Source organism: Phascolarctos cinereus, unplaced genomic scaffold (assembly GCF_003287225.1).
Source record: "Phascolarctos cinereus isolate Bilbo 61053 unplaced genomic scaffold, phaCin_HiC Scaffold_726;HRSCAF=1367, whole genome shotgun sequence".
Lineage (NCBI taxonomy): Eukaryota > Metazoa > Chordata > Mammalia > Diprotodontia > Phascolarctidae > Phascolarctos > Phascolarctos cinereus.
Window position 1 is genome coordinate 375,400,564 of NW_027556098.1, and position 18,121 is coordinate 375,418,684.

Here is an 18,121-nt window from a genome sequence, read left to right on the forward strand (position 1 = left end):
ATGGCACAGAGACAGACCAGAGCACTAGAACCTGTCGGGAGGCCTTGCCTAAGTCACTTTTCTATGGACTGCAGCTTCAGTAAAACTAGGAGGTAGGACTACATGCTATCTAGTATCCCCTCCTATCCTACCATTCTGTGATCAGGGAGATGAACTGCTGCTCCCTTTGAGACACACCATACACCTACAAAAGGGTTCTACCTAATCAAATAAGCCCCTAGCACATTTAGAGAAGGGGTGGGAGAGTGAAATCTAAGAGAAAACTGGTAGCACCCACCTCACATAGTTCACGGGGTCCAGGGCGCCACAGGCACATAACATGCCCATCAGTGAAAACCTAACTCCACCCACCTCCAGGGTAGCACCGGGGGAACAGACTCAAACAGGATTAGTGACAGAAGCAAATATAAGCTGTTGTTCAGCTGGGCCCTTCACCACCAGGCTCCAATCTGGCTTTCCAAACCCATTCCAGAGTTCTCCCTTTCTACTCAAGGCTCCATCACACGCCTCTGGGCTGCCCACATTCCCACCTTACCTCTTCTTTACCTTTGCTACTGCTTGAGCAACACCTACTACATGGGAATCTTTCCTAATTTCCTCCCTGCCCTCCACCCCCATCAAGCTCATCTTGTATTTTACCTTTTATCAGCCTGTTGACTTACTCAGTACAAGGGTCAAAGGCACGGATTGTGGGGTTTTATCTTTGTTAAAATGCTTGGCACACAGCTGGCACTCAACACGTGATTGGCTATCCCCTTACTCTATTCTAAACCTTTGCCAGACATTAACTGGGGTGTGGTCAGTCTTTCAGGCCTAAAAAACCTCCCAAGGCTCTTCCTCACTCTCACATTCCAAATAAGTGTGTTTAGGTCCTTCTGGAGGCCTACTGGGGGTATATCCACTCCTTTAGGAATGGAAAATCCTGCTGACTGAAGGTGAGGCAAAAACTGAGAATACCCTCTCTGCAAAGAGAAACTTCCACGTAACTTGCTGTTACTTTTCATGCCGTCAACTTAATGAGACAGCTGGTACATTGGTAAAACCCATTTGGAAGTATTTGTTACTGAGCAGGAAGCTTTGTGCTGACCAAGCAAGCAGAGGTGAGTGGCCCTGTTTTTCCTTCCCCATCCTCTGGAGAGAGCTTAAAGGGGCAGATAGAAGGGAACGGTTTCCAGAGGTCCTTGAGTGTTTGTTTCTATAAACAGATCCCATTGCCATTAATGGCAAAGAGGGAATCACATGGTCTCTAAGGGTCCTTCCTAACCATCTCTACTTCAATAAGACAAGGACAAACATGCTTTTAAATTTAGAAATTTATTCTGTTTAATCCACAAGCTTTATATAGCTTTATTTTAAAAAACAAACAAAAAAGACAAAAAAAACCAAAATAAAATAAAACGGTGAAAACTTGACAATATCCAAAATTGAGATCCTTCCACTTTTCAAAGGCAAGAGCTCTGAAGTTCTACCAACTGGAAGAACCCTAACAAGACAAGAATTATGAATGGGGCAATGATGTCATTTCACAAACAGAATTTTATGTAACTGAAGGAACCTTTCTGGGGCATAACTGTCCTTACAAGCAAATGGGGGGTGGGGTGGGGGGAACAAGACAGGAAAAAAATGGAATTCCAGTGTTCCAAATCAACTAGTTACATCAGTATAAGCCCACAGTGTCCTGGCGAACAGTGTGCGTTCATTTTCCGGACTGTCCTAAGAGCTCTAATCTTGATTCACTTCAGCAGAGACGACAGCAACAGGAAAGAGTGTGGCGTTAAAAATGCTTGTGTCGACTTCTGGTGAACAGTGGTCTCTCTTCTGGGCAGCTTCAAGGTCAAAGCCTCACAACTTAAATGGGGGCCCAAGAATTGAACAAGAACTTAAAAGATAATCTGTGTGTAGGGCCAGGGCTGGGAGAGGATTTAAAGGAACCAGATGGTTGTCAGCCGTACTTAAACCCCTTAAAAAAAATTTTTCCCCTTAAAAATGTCTCTAAATGAAGTTATGTTGGCTGTCAATGAATGTCACTAGTACACTGTGGACACCTTTTGTAATGTAAATCCATGCCCTTTTTTTACATGGTGAACCTCAACCTAGCAATTATGACAACAAATGTTATAGCCTAAAGCTCAAACACATTTTAGCAATTGTGAAATGGAATCTGAGTACAAACCCAATCAAATGTACATTATGACAAATGGCCCCCCACCTAGGACTGTGGGGACACTTGCGCCTTTCTCATCGACCTCAGTGCCTTTTCCCGAAGGTGTTTCTCTAGGTCATCCAGGTTGTCCTCAGCCTCACTCTCGGTCTCCTGAAGAGAGAAGACCCACATTTCATCTTTCTAGTCGACGACAAGTGCCAAGAGGAAACATTAGCAAGTCCGGAGGTTTACAACGACTTTCCCACACATCCCCTACTCTTCCCCCCAAGCTTGAAGGCTCCCACATCATAAAGAGGACCCTGTCCCTGGCCACGTAGCAAAGGCTGGAACATCAGGGCTGGGCCTCGGGCCCCAATTCCCAACCAAAGCCACGTTCCTTACGACAGGCAGCTTTAAATTTAGGGGGAAAATCCGGCTTCATTTCAACCTAAGCTAAGTGGAATACAGTGTCAAAGAGGTAAATGGACTATAAAAATCATACCGCATCTCAAAATAAATTATACGTGCCATTTTATTTCCTCTTAAAAATTATTCACGCTCATCTTTGCCTCAACCACAGAGATGACAGCCAGGTGCAATGCACTTCAACACACCTCAGAGAATCAGATCTCAATAATGGAAGGTGGATCTGAATCACAAAGGAAAAATGTGAATACTACAATAACTATGGAAATGTATGTGTTCTATAACTGACATTTGCTATCCAACTTAAGGCAGAAAAACTTTTCTGTGGCTTAGCTTTCCTTATGGGGAAAAGGATCTTTCCACTGTCTTTACTAATAGGGAAGAGTATCAAGACAACACCAATCAAAGTGTGGCTTCAGAAAGTATCAGGTCCACTCACTATTCAAGTTGGATGCGGGCTACAATGCCCAATCCGTTCACCAACTCTTTTGAAAACAGATTATGCTTTCCACACCCAAGCTCTTTCACATATTACTACCAGGTTAAATTCTCAGGAGGCAGACACTGGTGACAATCCTGTTTTCCTCTCACCACTATCTGCTGAATTGTTGCCAGCTTGCTGCTTTGCTGGAAAGCTTCATTCTTATTTGTTTGAGTGGAGTCTCGAGGCCCAAGTGTAAGTTTCGCCCGTTTGTTTGATAGCTTCACAGGGCTCCGGGGCCACCACGGATGACAGCAGAAAGAGGCTCTGGCCTGGGAGCTGGGAAACCTAGTGGCCCACCAGTGACCTCTACAACTCAGGGGGCTAACTGCTCTGGGCTTTAGACTGGTTCCTCATCTACCAAATGAAGGAGTGGGGCTAGAGGAATTCTGAGTCCTCTTCTAGCTCTTCTGTGCTTTGGGTCAGAGAATCGATTACCTTACCCACCCACCATCTACACACCATCCTGGTGCCCCTGAAAAGAAAATGGGACCCAAGGACACCAAGTCAATGCAAGAACAGAACCCCCCAACTTACCTGGAGAACAACCTGCCCTAATTATGAGGTGGGATAAGGGGATAAGTAATTTTCTAAGTGGAAAGCTTGCTTGCCTGACTTCATCACCCACAGGCAGCAGAGCAGCTCCTGCACCCTCATTACCTTTTTGGGCTCTGTCTCTGCTTCAGGCTCTTCCTGGGCTGATGTGGTGGTAGACGCCACGGCAGCAGCGGCGGCAGCAGCGGCGGCTGCCTTCTCCTTCTTATGTTTTTTGTGTTTTTTGTGCTTCTTGTCCTTTTTGTGTTTCTTGTCCTTCTTCTTCTTCTTTTTCTTCCCACCACCCTCCTGGTCTGAATTCTGTAAAGCCATGAAAAGAGCAATCACACTAATTAACCATCAGAACAGATGCTGCAAATACAGGCCCAATCTCCAAGGCTCCCAGGCTTTATGGAGGCCTCAAAGACAGCCCAAAGACAGGTAAGCTCTCACAGGAAGATACAGGGAAACCACTGTCCACATTGAGAAACAACAGGTTTTAGGGGGAAAGCCAGGCTCAGGGAGAATTCCCAACCATTTTTCATTCAAGATGTTTGGTGCATGAGTTCAAAGGACTATCTAGTCCTACCCCATCATTTTACAAAGAAGGAAACTGAGGTCCAGAGATGAAGCAGGCTTGCCACCAGTCAGAGAGACAGAATTTATTCCAGCATTGTATTACCAACAGCGTTCTTTTCACTGCCTGCCCACACGATTTTGTCTCAGCTGTAGAGAGGTGACTTGCTTACATTTGTATTCATATGTGTCTCCTACTTTTCCCTTCCTGACTGGCCCTTCAGTGTGTCTGATCCTCTCTCTTCACTAGGTCTTCTTCCTTCTGCCTCCAAAGCTCTGTCTTTGACCCTCTATATCTACGCCGTTAATTTCTTCCATCCCCATGGCTTCCAGCATTACCCCTGTATGGCCAGCTCCCAAATAAAAGCATTACTAGCCTTGATTTATCTGAGTCCCACCAGGCCTCCATTTCCAACTGTCTATGGGATGGTCTCCACCAGACTGTCTGGAAGGTTCTTCAAAACCAACTGATATCTACAACTGAGCTCATCTTCTGCCTCCTACCAAATGAAATCACCTCCTCCCCTTCCTGACTCTCCATTACCTCTTAAACTACCACCCATTTTTTCAAAGCTGCAGGTCTTCCTTTACAATGCTCTACATGTTTCTATGAAAATGTGCACAAAAAGAATTCTCCAAACCAACGTATAATGAACCATAAATAATCAACCATTTTTCTAGTATTTGTTCCCTGAAAGAGCATTTTTGGTTAGCTCCTCTAAAATCTCATTCCATGTTTTGTAAAGCAAAATCTCCCAATATGGCAATAAAGAATAAAAACTAGTTTATTATAACTAGGTTGAAGTTTTATTATTTTAAAACTAATCCGTGTGCAAAATTTAGGCATGGAGGGACAAAACTTCTCATAGGGAGACTATGAAGAATGAAATCCATATTCAACAATGTTTAATGATTGGTTTCAAAGTACAATTTCATTCAGTAGACTGGATTATTTAACATGCAACGGATTTTCTCACTTCTCTAATTTCTGAGTGTTCTACAATGCATTAACACTGCCCTCATTTTTTTCTAGTAAAATGCACCATTACTGAAAAAAAAAATTGTGAGCCCTCCTCCCTCATTATAGGAAACACTATTTAAGGGAACACAGTGATATCAGATTCTCTTCTCCTCTTGCTATAAAAGCATATACATGACTCAAATATTCAATTATGAGCTGCAACCAAAAAACACCCCAATTAGCAAAATGTCTTGAAAAAGACACCAAGTCTTTGGTTTACGAAAAACTGAAAATTTAGGACAGATGCTCACTGACAGAATCTGCCTATTAATTTTCAGTTTAAGTAAGCAATAGTGAAGTGTTCCAACAAAAAACACCAAAGCATTCTAAAAACACTTCTCTGAGACATCTAAGTGAAAATGTCAATGATTCAAAAGATCTAATATGAAAAATGAGGATGACTAACAGGACATTTCCCACTCATATAATCTTAGTGACTATGCTTACTGCATTTTTTTTTGTCTAGACCTATGATTCATACAAGTGATACCCTGAGGGGAATCTGTCCCTCCCCCCATGCAGATTAGGCAAGAGGGAAAGAGAAGCAGGGTCTAGCACAGGCCTCCCACCTTGGGTTCTATTTCTATGCTTTCTCTTCCCTGCATCCCTTTCCCACTCGCACCTGCCCTTCCTCTACTTCCCTAAGTCACTCAGCCTTGAAACCTCCTGAACATTTACTTGCCACCTCCGTTCACTGTAATCTGCTCTGAAATTGTGTTCACTCCAGATTTCTTGGGTGGCCTAGGGAACAGGCTTGTTCATTACTTTGCAGAAGTGACTGGGTGACCCTGTTTCCCAACAGTGGCCTTGCTCTCCCAGCTTTCCAGCAGCTAAGGACAGACCTGGTCCTATGACTTCATTGATACAGGTTCTTCCAAACTGGCTGTCTTCTATAACCTAGCCAGCCTGAAATTGCCACCCCCAACTTAAAAGGAATCTCTTCCTCAAATCTTTCACTCTCTCCTTTGCACCTATCACAACCATGCAACCCTAAAACCAAGCATGATACCTTGCATAAAGTAGCCCTTAATTATTGTTCGATGACTTGAATCAAACTGAATTATAGAAGTCTTATCACCCTTTTAACAGAGGGTTTGGATAACATCTGATTTATTTTTCTATCACTCCCTGCCCCCACACAAAGCACTGTGCACAACAGACACTTAGCAAATAGCCGTTGCTGAATGTCTGAACAGAGACTCCTACCCTGGCAGGGGATGGGCTTGGCGTGGGGCTTTTGGCCTTCTTGACAGGTGCTGCTGGCGACCAGTTTGTGGATGGGGACTGAGACTGGGTGGGGGACGGAGGTGCTTGGTGTTTCTTAGCTGCTGGCTCAGGAGATCTGGAGGCAGATCTGGAGGATGAGACCCTTCTTACAGACTGGGGACTTGGTGAGGCAGCCCTGAAAACAAAGAAAAAATTAATTCCACAAATTCCTTACTGGCATATATACTCTGCCAATTCACATTAAGTGTCCTAATCAAATTTCATTGCCTGATCTGATTCCCCATTGAGTGGGAAAGCAAAGGTTAAAAAAAAAATCTTATAATACTTTTTTCATGTATCAACTTACCAGACTCCTAAACTGTTCCTTCATATTACATACACCAGGCCACTTTTACCATAGTACAAAGTCCCATAAGACACAGGAAAGTAGTAATATGACCACCTCTGAGGGGGCAAAGACAATGCCAATCACTTGGAGTCCAAAAAAGAGCTTACACCCCTAGGTGGAAAGGTGCTATAGCAATCTGCACAGTATCTTACTCAAACCTAGCACCTGGTTACAAAAGGTTCCTAAATTAAGCTAATGGTAACATGATTCACGTCTCTAAATTCCTCCTTCGGAATGGAGGAAAGCAAATTCAGAGAACTGTATTATTCCCCGACTGATAACGCTTCTCTTTTCTCTTCTGATGTGCTTTTCAGCTAAGGGGAACGACGTAGGATCCGCCCAGTCAAGATTTTGGAAGGATTCCATTAAATTTTACTACGGAGCATCAAACAAATCCACATAGACTTCTGATGATTTAAGGAAATATCTTCTTGAAGATTAGAAAGAGACTGTGAAAACCCTATCAAGTCTGCTTCAAATGGTTTGTATTTCTATTGTTTTCTGACGTGCTTAGCAATCTCTTTAACACTTGAACGAGGCCCTGATTTCACCAATACTAGAGGGGTGATGGGGAAGTACACCCTTTCCTCTACTAAGGGAGACGTAATTCATAAGTTGCTACATCTAAAAAAATACATGAGGGCAGCTAGGTGGTGCAGTAGATACAGCACCAGCCCAGGAGTTAGAAGGACCCGAGTTCAAATCTGGCCTCAGACACTTGACACTAGCTGTGTGACCCTGGGCAAGTCACTTAACCCCAAAGGCCTAAAAACTACATGGCACTTAGGGTTCCACTGCTAAATCATTCTGTATTTCACTAGTAGGTCAGTCCTTCTATCGTAGTCCAGTACTCACAGATGAGGCCTCTCCAACATGGTGGTCCTTGTGCTCTTCTAACATTGAGTCTTTGAAGGCTGAGGGCTGGCCTCTAAGCCTCAACGAGGCCCTCCAAGAAGGAACTTCAAATGCCGAATTTGCTTACAACAAATCCAAAGGATCATATACTTTAAAGCTAGAAGGGATTTCTCAGAGATCAAATCCAAAACCCTCATTTTATAGATATGGGAACAGATGCCCAGTCTTGCCCATGGTTCCATGGGCAGAGACAGATCTGGGATTCATATCCAGCCTCTGGAGTCTAAGGCCAGCATTCTTTTCAATCCACCACATCATGCCCTTTTAGTTGTAATATGGCATTCTAGACTTCTATGTGAAGCTAGAGGGGAGAAATAGGACTACCTCATACAACTGGCAGAAAGACAGAGCTTTCCATAGAATGAATAACTTTCTAACCAAAAATCACAGTGGGTGGCCATGTGTTCAAGCAAAGGTTAGCCAAATACTTATCAAGGATACTGTAGAAGATACAGATAGAAGGGACCTGTAAAGACGTTTGGGGCAAAACATACCCTGTAACACAAATCTGTTGACAAACAGTGAAAAATCTAACAATTCTAAAAGCACCCACTTTTTTGCTTTTCTGGGTTCCGGGGTTCTGGAGACTCTCCTGATAGGCCTAGTGCTTGGTGATGGGGACTGCCTTCTTTGGGGTGAAGATGAAGCCCCTCTTCGGAGTGGGGGAGGACTTGCAGAGGTATGAGGAAGTCGAGGCCGTGGTGAAGGTGAATGCCGTTTGTTTGGTAGAGGAGACCGGGTTTCTCGGGTGGATCGGCTAGGAGGGGACCCTTTCCTATGCTTAGATGATAAGGAAGGGGAACGTCTCTTTGTAACAGGGGAACTTCTTGGCTTCGGAGGTGGTGAATGGGAGACCCGTCTCTTTGCGGGAGGCGAAGGCGATGCCCTTCGTTTGGGAGGTGGTGGTGGGGAAGCTGTTCTTCTCTTGGGAGGTGGGGAAGGAGAATATCTTCTCTGGATTGGGGGAGAGTATCTTCTTGGAGAAGGTGAGCGTCGACGTGGGGGAGGAGAAGGAGTCCTAAAACAAACATATAGACACTAAGATGAGGGGGAACAAACCACAAAGGAAAGCTCGGTGGAAAGAAATGTACAGCCTCTATCTACTGTGGGAGGGATTCTCTCAGGAGTCATGTTTAGATTTCAAAAACTTCACACCAGCCAAGAAGTACCTAGTGATTCGTTTTCTAGAATATTCTGACTTAGCCAGAATGGTGGGCTCCAGTTAGCGCAAGTAACAGATTTCAAAAATAAATAAATAAAAATTTATTTGTTCATTGGGGGGTGTGGTGTGGTGTGTGGAGTGAGGCAATCAGGGTTAAGTGACTTCTCCGGGGTCACACAGGAGTGTTATGTGTCTGGGTCCGGATTTGAACTCAGGTCCTCCTGACTCCAGGGTTGGTGCTCTATCCACTGTACCACCTAGCTGCCCCCAGATTTCAAATTTTCAAAAACTTCATTTAGGACAGGGCAGGCTTACAGAGCTAGAAGTTACCTTTGACGTCAACTAGCCCAATACGCTCACTTCATAGGTAAAGAAACTACGCATCCTAAACACAAAACTATACTGACTGTCAATGTATTTTTTTATGATGATTCAGAAGGCACTCTGGAATCCTGGGACCTACTTCTTAGTAATGACCATTAACAATCTATTCTTATTATACAGGAATTGTAAGATAGGAAAATTGTAAGGAGCAGCTAGGTGGCACAGTAGATAGAACACAGCCCTGGAGTTAGGAGGCCCCGAGTTCAAATCCAGCTTCAGACACATAACACTTACTAGCTGTGTGACCCTGAGCAAGTCACTTGACACCCACAGAAAAGGGACTTGCCTAATGATAACACATTTAGTGGATGGCAAAGCCAAAAGCAGAACTCGGGTTCCTGATAGTCAGGCCAACGGTTTTTCGATCATATCCCCAATTTGCAAGTAGAATGAAGATCTCTGCCTCCCTCCCTCCAACATCATTAGAACTTCCTAGTTGAATTCTAGATAAACAATCCCTAAGATGCTTTTCTCTTCCCTTTCAGCTCCCTGGACGCCAAAGGCTAACTCCATCCTGAAACTAGTATTTAAAGCACCATACAAGGATTGCGGTTTGAATATCAACTTCAGGTTCCAGCCCCTGGACACCTTCAGCCTGTCAAAGTCTCAGTGTGCTGTACACGAGACTATTCGTGTCATGTGTCAGCCACAGATCTGTGCTTCCTTGTCACTTATCCCAAGCAGAAGCTATCAAGCCCCCAAACCCTGACGTACCTGCGCCGTGGTGGCGGTGGCGGTGGTGTAGGAGACCGCCGCCGCCGGGGGGGAGGGGCAGGAGAAGGGGAGCGCCGTCGTCTGGCTGGTGGTGGTGAAGGACTTCTTCTCCGCCTACTACTAAACCAAAAGAAAGGGCATTATTAATTGCGGCTTCTGTAGGTGATAGAATCTAATAATATAATAATAATGTCAAAAAATGTGTAGTCATCAGAAATCAAAAAACGCCTCACGTTACAGCAGAGCACCAGGAATGGAGATGAAAGCTGGTTCTAGCCCCAACCCAGCCACTAACTAGTTTAACAACTTTCACAGCTCTGGGCCTCATTTTCTTTACTTGGTGAAAGAAGGGAATAAGACTAAATGAGTTACAGAGTTCATTTAATATGAGGCTACACATGAAAAAGGCACCAGTGGCTTGAAAGCTGTGGTCTAAATACCACTATGCTAAGGCCCCTCTCTTCTGACCCGGTCATTGCCTTGGTTCAAGAGCTGCATATGTATATATGTAAAGAAAACCAACTTAATTTAATGCAAGTCTCTTGAAGAAAAAAAAAGTACCCTGAGCATCGTGATTAACTTCACAATGGGAACCACTGTAAAAACAGATGATTATGCCTCATATACTGCTTGGGAAGGTTAAGAAGACCAAGTCAACTTGGCAGTCTTATTATAACAAATGCTAAAGTTCACAACTCTGCTTGCCATCTGCCAAAGAGTCAGACAAATACATGTCATGTCTTTCCCTTCTCAACCAGCACAAACATATTACTCTCCTTAGTCAGACATTAATTTGCACGTCTCTACTGTAATCAAAGTATTTAGATCGGGTCTATCATCCTTAACTAAATGAGTCCCATAATACAATAGAAAGAATATCACTGGGACAACTAAAACTTAAAGACCCGCATTATGCTTTCATTGGGGGGGGGGGGGAGACACTCAATACCGCTTGATTTGGAGTCAGAAAACCTGGCCTTGAAACCCAACATTGCCACAGCTGAGAGCTTAAGTCTTAATCTATCTCTCAGTTTTCCTCACCTGCAAAATACACACTACCTACATCACAAGGTAGCAGAACAAATCAGTTAATATTTATAAAGTGTTCTGTAAATCTAAAAATGTTGTTGCTTGGCCAAGATTTCATTTATAAAGGGAACTCTATCTAAGGGAAAATACCTATAGAAATAATACTCTGGAACTTTCAGTCTTACTTAACCAGGTTCCTAATCAGTATATGTAAGAAAGAAGTATTACTTGAACTCAAGTCTTTCTGGCTTTGAGGACAGCTATCTACCATGTATATAAATGTACTAGCAAGCGATCCAATTATACCCTAACAACAAAAAATGCTCTTCAGGGGCCATGTTTCTCAGATAGCATGCAAGTTGCTGCTTTACTGAATATCATTACACGGGGATTTGTTTCAACATTCCCATGCCTCTATTCTGAACAAAGATGTTTTAGGATTTAGGGGCTATGAAGAGGAAGGCAAACAACAACAATAAAACCAAAATATACAACATTTGACAAACACTCCGGATCTAGCAGAGGGAAGTACAACGATTGAATGGTTTGGTTCTTGGATGGGACAAACAAAGAATGATGGGAACTATAAAACTCGGGATGACAATCTTAATGTCCAGGCAGGAGGACTTGGATCACTCAGGGATCAGGACAAATACTCAGACCATAACTTTGTTATGGATACCTGAAAGTGCTCTGAGGGGGATGAGAATTTCCAAAATACAGTATTTGTAAGTTTAAAAACAGAACCCGCTATTTTGGATATGATAAAGTCAGATTAAAATTGAACATGGAAACAAGCTACATAGTCTCAGAATTCAAAAGAAAATGCAGTAACAAAATAATCAAAGAACACATGACCTGGTGGTCTACAAGGGTTGGAGAAAATTTGGACAGGTCTATGCACGGAGAAGACAATGCCCTGGCAATCACTCAAAAGAGGCGTCAAAGCAGCCACCTCTGTGCCCCAGCCCTGTGAGATATGATAAGAAAGCTCAGGCAACTTTGTGTGAGTTGAAAGCCAAAATCATATGAGGTAAATAAACAGCCAAAAGAACTTAAGAACTCAGACTGAACTAATGCAAAAATGGAAAAAAACAGATTTGGAGTAGTGAGTTCTGGGTTCAAACCCCAGCTGCTAGTACTCATTATCATGTGACCTTGGAGAAGTCACCAGAAGTCTTGGGAAATTCAGTTTCTGATCTCTTAAGTTAATTTGGGCAGTCACTCCCTAGCTTCAAAGGGGAGCCAGCTTGCTATTTTAATAATGTCCTCAAGGGGGCAGGCAGCGAGAGCTTGGTCAAAGGCGTAAAACGAAGAGCTGGGAGAGATCTGGTCATTTTATTTCTCAGCTTTTGTGTATACCCACTGTTTCCACAGCGTTTTAAACCTCTAATATATTTTTATATCTAATATCTATTTTAACCTCTACTATCTACCTACATCTAGTATTTCCTCCAATAATTTTAAGACCACAGCAGAGTGCTATCTTTCCACCTGGAATTCCAAATGGTCCTTTTTTTCACCTCAAAACAGTAGTTAGGCTGAAACGACAAAATTCTGACAGGCATTTTCAATGCCATTTAATTTAATATTTACATTTAATGGACTAAAATGACTTTTTACTGGGAAGAGAAGCTCAAACAAATCCAGGTGAATATTGTGAGCTCAAGTGAGGAGAAATGGCAGAAAACTTCAATTTGGTTAAAGTAGGTCCTACATGCAAACTCAGCGCTGTCAAACATGAGTCCAAGCCGAGTATCTCAGCAGGCGCAGGCCAGAGCCACAAAATCAGTTATATGACAGCCGGGATTCTCCAGAGAAAAAGTCCAGAATTATGGGTTAATTCTGGTGAAAGGAAGCCAAACTTCTGTTGACCCACATTATATCTTTTCAAGGTTCTGATTTCTTCAAAGGAAGCTGACTAAGCCAATACATGGCCTACTAGTTGGGCTATGATGCACTAGACTCGTGTTTCTGGATAAGACCAAACAGTTCCCAATATCCTCACTGAAACACCCAGTTTACTCACCGCATTAATGAACTGTACTTATGGGACCTAGGATTCCAAAGGGTACTAAAATGGTATTAGAGCACCTGAAGCAATGCTAATTGAAAACGCTAATAAGTAACTTGTCTGACAGAAACAGGTCCAGAAACATTCCAATAAGTTTTGTGAGTTATGACATCAACTCTTTCATTTACTTCATTTTCACAGAAAAATGCTGCATCTTTTTTTCCCAGGGTTGATTGTGTTTTTTTTCCCATATAAATCCAAGAGTTGGCCAAGTTATGGAGCCCAAGGAAACGCTTAAGATATAGTTCTGGTCTCTGCCACTAACTTGCAGCGTGGAACCCGGACTAGTAATTGGGTCTCGGTTTCCTTACTGGTATAGTGGGAGTTCTACTAGATGACTGCAATCAAGGTCCTGCCCAGCTCCCAAGTTCTGAGTCCTCTAAAAAAAGCCTTTTGCAGAACAGCTGTAAAAATATGCACCTGATATAAGACTGTAAACATTATCCAAAACTAAGGTAACAAGAAACCAAAAACATGTTTTGAATACAGCTTTAAGGCAGCAGCTGGAGTGAGTTTTCTTGACTCTTAAATGGGCTTCTGAGAGAATCAAGGAGCATCTCCATATCATCACCCACCCTGATTCAGACTGCAGAAGTCACCTGGAAGGGAGAGAACTAAAGCTTTGATACTCAACCCTAATTTACAAAGTAATTTCTAACCAACCTTTTAATCATTGGCGATTGCCATCTCTTTCCCATCTGCATCCTGAGAGCAGTGGAGAAAAACAAATGTCAAAAACTTGATTCACCACACATTTACTTTGATGCAACATGTAACACTGAGGGAGACGAAACTGAACTCCACTAAACAGAATTGCTTAGGCTACATTTTGAGTTCCTTATAGTCATGCACACATGACAAAACATGCATATACAGCTCACATTAATTTCATGCCACACATTAACAACTATCAAATTAAAACCAAACCCCAAGATAGAATCAACTGAAGATTCCCTGCAAGAAGCACTAACACTAAGTCACACTATTCTTTGAGAAGGGCTCAGACCAAGGGTGGGGAACCTGCGGCCTTGAGGCCACACGTGGCCATCTAGGTCCTTGGTTGCAGCCTTTTGACTGAGTCAAAATTTTACAGAACAAATCCTTTTATTAAGGGGATTTGTTTTATGAAGTTTGGATTCAGTCAAAGGACTGAACTTGGGGACCTAGAGGGCTACATGTGGCCTCAGGGCTGCAGGTTCCCCACCCTCGGTCTAGAAAAGAAATCCTCATAGTCACGAGGAGCAGAGGCACTAAGACTTAGTAAAGAAAGTTACCGAGGAGAGGACTCTTTCTGGCGTTTCCGTGGTGATGGGGACGCGCTCCGGGAGGCCGAATGGCGTCGACGCCTTCCCACTTCTCCATTTTTCACGTTTGATCTCTTCGGTCGTTCATCTTCTGAGGAGGAGGAGGAGCCAGAGTCTACAATCACACAATTGGCCATGGAAAACGGAGTTAACATTTTACGCTCTCGTGCAATGGCCAACTGTAGCCAGGCTGGCATTTGACTTTTATCCAAACCCACCAGGATGATTGTGTCTGTTTGAATACATTTCACACCTTCTCTTGAAAGCAACGTGACAACATGGACAAGCTGCTAGAATTAAGCTTATCAGCACAATAAACCATCTTAAACACCTAGCATGGATACCCCTTTGAAATCTGCAGATGATCAAGAAATGCTCACTGATTTTGAAACCAAATACAAAAAAGCAGAAAACACATTATTTCATTGGCATTATCAATGCAGAAGAAATAGCCACAGATTTGTCTGGGAGGTCACTGACTGTTCTAACAAGCAACAATAAAACTAAATACATCTCAGGTTACTTTTGCTTCTAAGCATTCAATTGTAATATTTTAATCCTGAATGCAGTTTGGGCAAAAGGGAAATGGAATCGAGTTATATCAGTACATGAATAAACAAATTATATCATCTATGATAATCTAAAACTGATAAATTATAATCTGTCCTTAATACTATTATCCTCATACCACCTCTGGTCTCTACATAACTACAGTATTCCTACCCCATACTCATACAATCTCTATAAATCCACGTCATTTCTCACAAACTCTGGCTTGAAACTGCACAGAAGTTCAAATTTTCTTAGTTTCCTTTGTATGTGCTAAATTCCTTAATTAAATTACCCTCTCCCACAATACAAAAACACAAGGTAATTACAATACAGACCCCCCCAATAAAAAGTACAAAAATCTATTAATATTCAAACAAGTATTTGCATCTTAATTGCTTAAATGGATGGTCTATAACCCTCTGTATTAGTTATACATTTATTCTATCTATTTCAATAGTCATTTGAGCAGGTGTAAAGAAAATCCTCAAACTGCAAATCTGGGAGTTAAAGGTTTTTTGTTTTGTTGGGGGGGGGGGGCGTGGCGCGCGCCCCACATCTCCCCAGAGCATAGCACATCACTATGAACACAACAGGTATTTGTGAATGTTTAATTTGAAAACATCATCTTAAATTTCTAAAAAGTCTCTTTCATGCACCATAGACTTCCAACAGCTCTATGAGATGAGTAATTTAGGGACGTGCCCTAAACCTAAAGCATACCATTTTAGATCAACTCAACTGAACAAACATGCTACCCGACATACAAGTAGCCCAATAACTACAGCCATAGGTCATTTCATAACAGCCGAGTAATAAAGGAACTGTTCCCGGCCTGAAAATACCAAGATGAATGAATGAGGACTCAGAAGTCCTGCTCCAACAGGAGGGAGCTGACCTCTTAATTCAACCCCTTGTGGAGCCCTCCCTTTCTAAGCCAGTTCAGAGAAATGCCGGTGTCTGTACCAGAAGAAGACTGCTGGTTCTGTCTCCGGTACTGCCGCCTTTGCTGCACGGAATCAGCTGCTGCCATTCTGCCACCTTTGTCTTCTTCTGAAAGACACGTGTGTTTAGAAAGTATTTACCCTTAAAAGACACAAAGACCTGTCTGTCTGTCTAAGAAGGCTGGGCAGCCTTCCCTGCTGGGGGGGTCAGTAAGACTGGAGATGACGCAGGATTTCACGTCCTCTTCAAACAAAAGTAGTTATGAATATTTTCTCTAGCTCCTCACACCTCCAGTGCTTCCTGTCTATAGAGCAGCTTCCATCCTATCTGGCCTGGAGTGAATGGAATGATGATCCCATCGTACAGACTGGCTCAGAGGTGAAATGACTTGGTCAGGTCACACAGACCTAGTGATGGCAGGTTTCCTCCTTTCTCCCTGCACTCCTACGACCCACTGGGATCTCAACTAGTTGAAGCAAAATTAATACAATGTTAACAAAACTTACCCGATTCAGATAACTCTACTTTCCGAGGTTTTGGTGCTGGTGAAGGTGACTCCCTTTTCTCGGTACCTTTATGTTTTGTTGCTAGAGAAGAGGGGAAACAAAGCAAAAGGTGATTGCATGAAAGGGTGATGAATAGCACTAGAATCCCAATGAAATCACACTAGAGGTGACATACACAGCAATGTTACGGAGAGTACAGAATCTCAGTTCACAGAACCCAGCCTGGAAACCTTGGCTTTTTATTCTGCACCTGTGTGAGGTGGGGCTTCAGTTTCCTCCTGTCAGATCACCGACCAGACAAGCCCTAATGGCTTTTAAAAAGTAACCACTCAGACTGAAGTCCCATCCAGTTCTCTGAAACATACACAGCTCCAAAGAGTAACTGGCAGAAGAACCTTGTTGTAGAGAAGGCAGATATTCCTGTTCCCCAACAAAAGAACTCTATTGGTATGCCCATACACCAGGCAGAGAAAGGGACAGTACCTAGGCAAGACGTGCCCTGGTCAGGCTAGTACAGCAGTATGCACGATTTTCTGCAGATGCTCCAAACATGTGCCTCCAATAGATTTAACAGTAAGTGCTAACCTCTTAGTGGCCTTACAGGGATGAGGGTACAACTAAGAAGCTATGAAAGCTCTCCCTAAAAAAAAAAAATTGGAACGAACACTAAAGTGTTTATCTGGTAAAAAGCTAAAAAGAGGCTTCAGTACTTGAAATCTTAGTACTTTCAGTACTAAGAGTTTTCTCTGGGGACTGACTAGAGCCTAAGGTGAGCTGGTTACACTTAATAAGTAATAGTCAAATGAGTAAGGAAGTCATCATCCCATTATAGTAAACATGGGACTGTGTCATTTGGGGCTCCAGATAACTTTGAGAACGACTCATTGGGAGCATGTTACTGTCCAAGTTGTGTGTGTTCAGAGGACAAGGAATAAAGATGGTTAAAGGGTCAAAAAGAAGAACTGAGAGAAAAATTGATGAAAATGGGATTGTCAGAAGAACAATGATTTAACCATGCTCAACTGGTAGTTTAGGATTGTTACATTGAGGATGACCTTAAAACACCAAAGATTTAAGCAAAAAACTCCCCAGTGGTTTTTATAAGGGTTAAGTGCTGAGGTGGGAGCATTCTTCTTGGGCCAATGAACCTTTCTGGGGCCTCAAGTTTTCCAGAAAGGAGAGGGCTGGACTAGAATCTCAAGTCCTCTCGAGCTCTAAACCCTACAACTCAATTAGCTTAAGACAGGTTTATCTACCTGAGGTTTTTACAAGCAGGCTGGGTAAAGCTGTAGTTCTCAGAAGAAACCACAACTTCAAACTCCCTAAAATGAGTGGCTGTAATAGTTGTACTTCAACACCGCCTGCCCCCATCATCCCTTTTATGATGGTACCTGAAAAACGGGCACCTAGCTTTTCCATAAAGATGCCCAATGAAAGAAAAACTATCACCACCCAAGGCAGCTTATTCTGCTGATGGATAACTCTTATTCTTCGATTTTTCCTTGTAAGTCTCCAACAGCTTCTTTGCAACTTCCACCTCCTGCTCCTAGTTCTGACCTCTGAAACCAAACAGAACCAGCCCCATCCTTCTTCCAAGTACAGGCCTTCAAATACAAGCGTTGTGTACTAGTGGCCATCCCACTAAGGCTCCACCCAGTCCTGTAATTCTCCTGGCCAAAAATCCTCAGTTTCTTCAACCAATCCTTAAATAGCACAGACCTATTTGAGGTCCTTTACTACCTT

At 42.9% G+C, this 18,121-nt stretch overlaps 1 protein-coding gene across 8 annotated transcripts in view; it reads right to left on the bottom strand.

The window, feature by feature from the left end:
• Nucleotides 1–1,298: 1,298 nt before the first annotated feature.
• Nucleotides 1,299–18,121, bottom strand: part of SRRM1 (serine and arginine repetitive matrix 1) — a 36,785-nt gene continuing 19,962 nt past the window's right edge. For 3 of the 8 annotated variants that reach the window (XM_020983120.2, XM_020983117.2, XM_020983125.2), the window contains 9 exons: nucleotides 16,379–16,459; nucleotides 15,894–15,980; nucleotides 14,349–14,493; nucleotides 13,738–13,779; nucleotides 9,972–10,091; nucleotides 8,265–8,729; nucleotides 6,388–6,583; nucleotides 3,711–3,905; nucleotides 1,299–2,314 (listed from right to left, as the gene is read on the bottom strand). In XM_020983120.2, the coding sequence (XP_020838779.1) occupies nucleotides 2,210–2,314; nucleotides 3,711–3,905; nucleotides 6,388–6,583; nucleotides 8,265–8,729; nucleotides 9,972–10,091; nucleotides 13,738–13,779; nucleotides 14,349–14,493; nucleotides 15,894–15,980; nucleotides 16,379–16,459 (1,436 nt within the window). In that variant the 3' untranslated portion in view covers nucleotides 1,299–2,209. The remainder of the gene's footprint in view (nucleotides 2,315–3,710; nucleotides 3,906–6,387; nucleotides 6,584–8,264; nucleotides 8,730–9,971; nucleotides 10,092–13,737; nucleotides 13,780–14,348; nucleotides 14,494–15,893; nucleotides 15,981–16,378; nucleotides 16,460–18,121) is intronic. The other 5 variants (XM_020983119.2, XM_020983121.2, XM_020983118.2 and 2 more) reach the window with 5 other exon arrangements.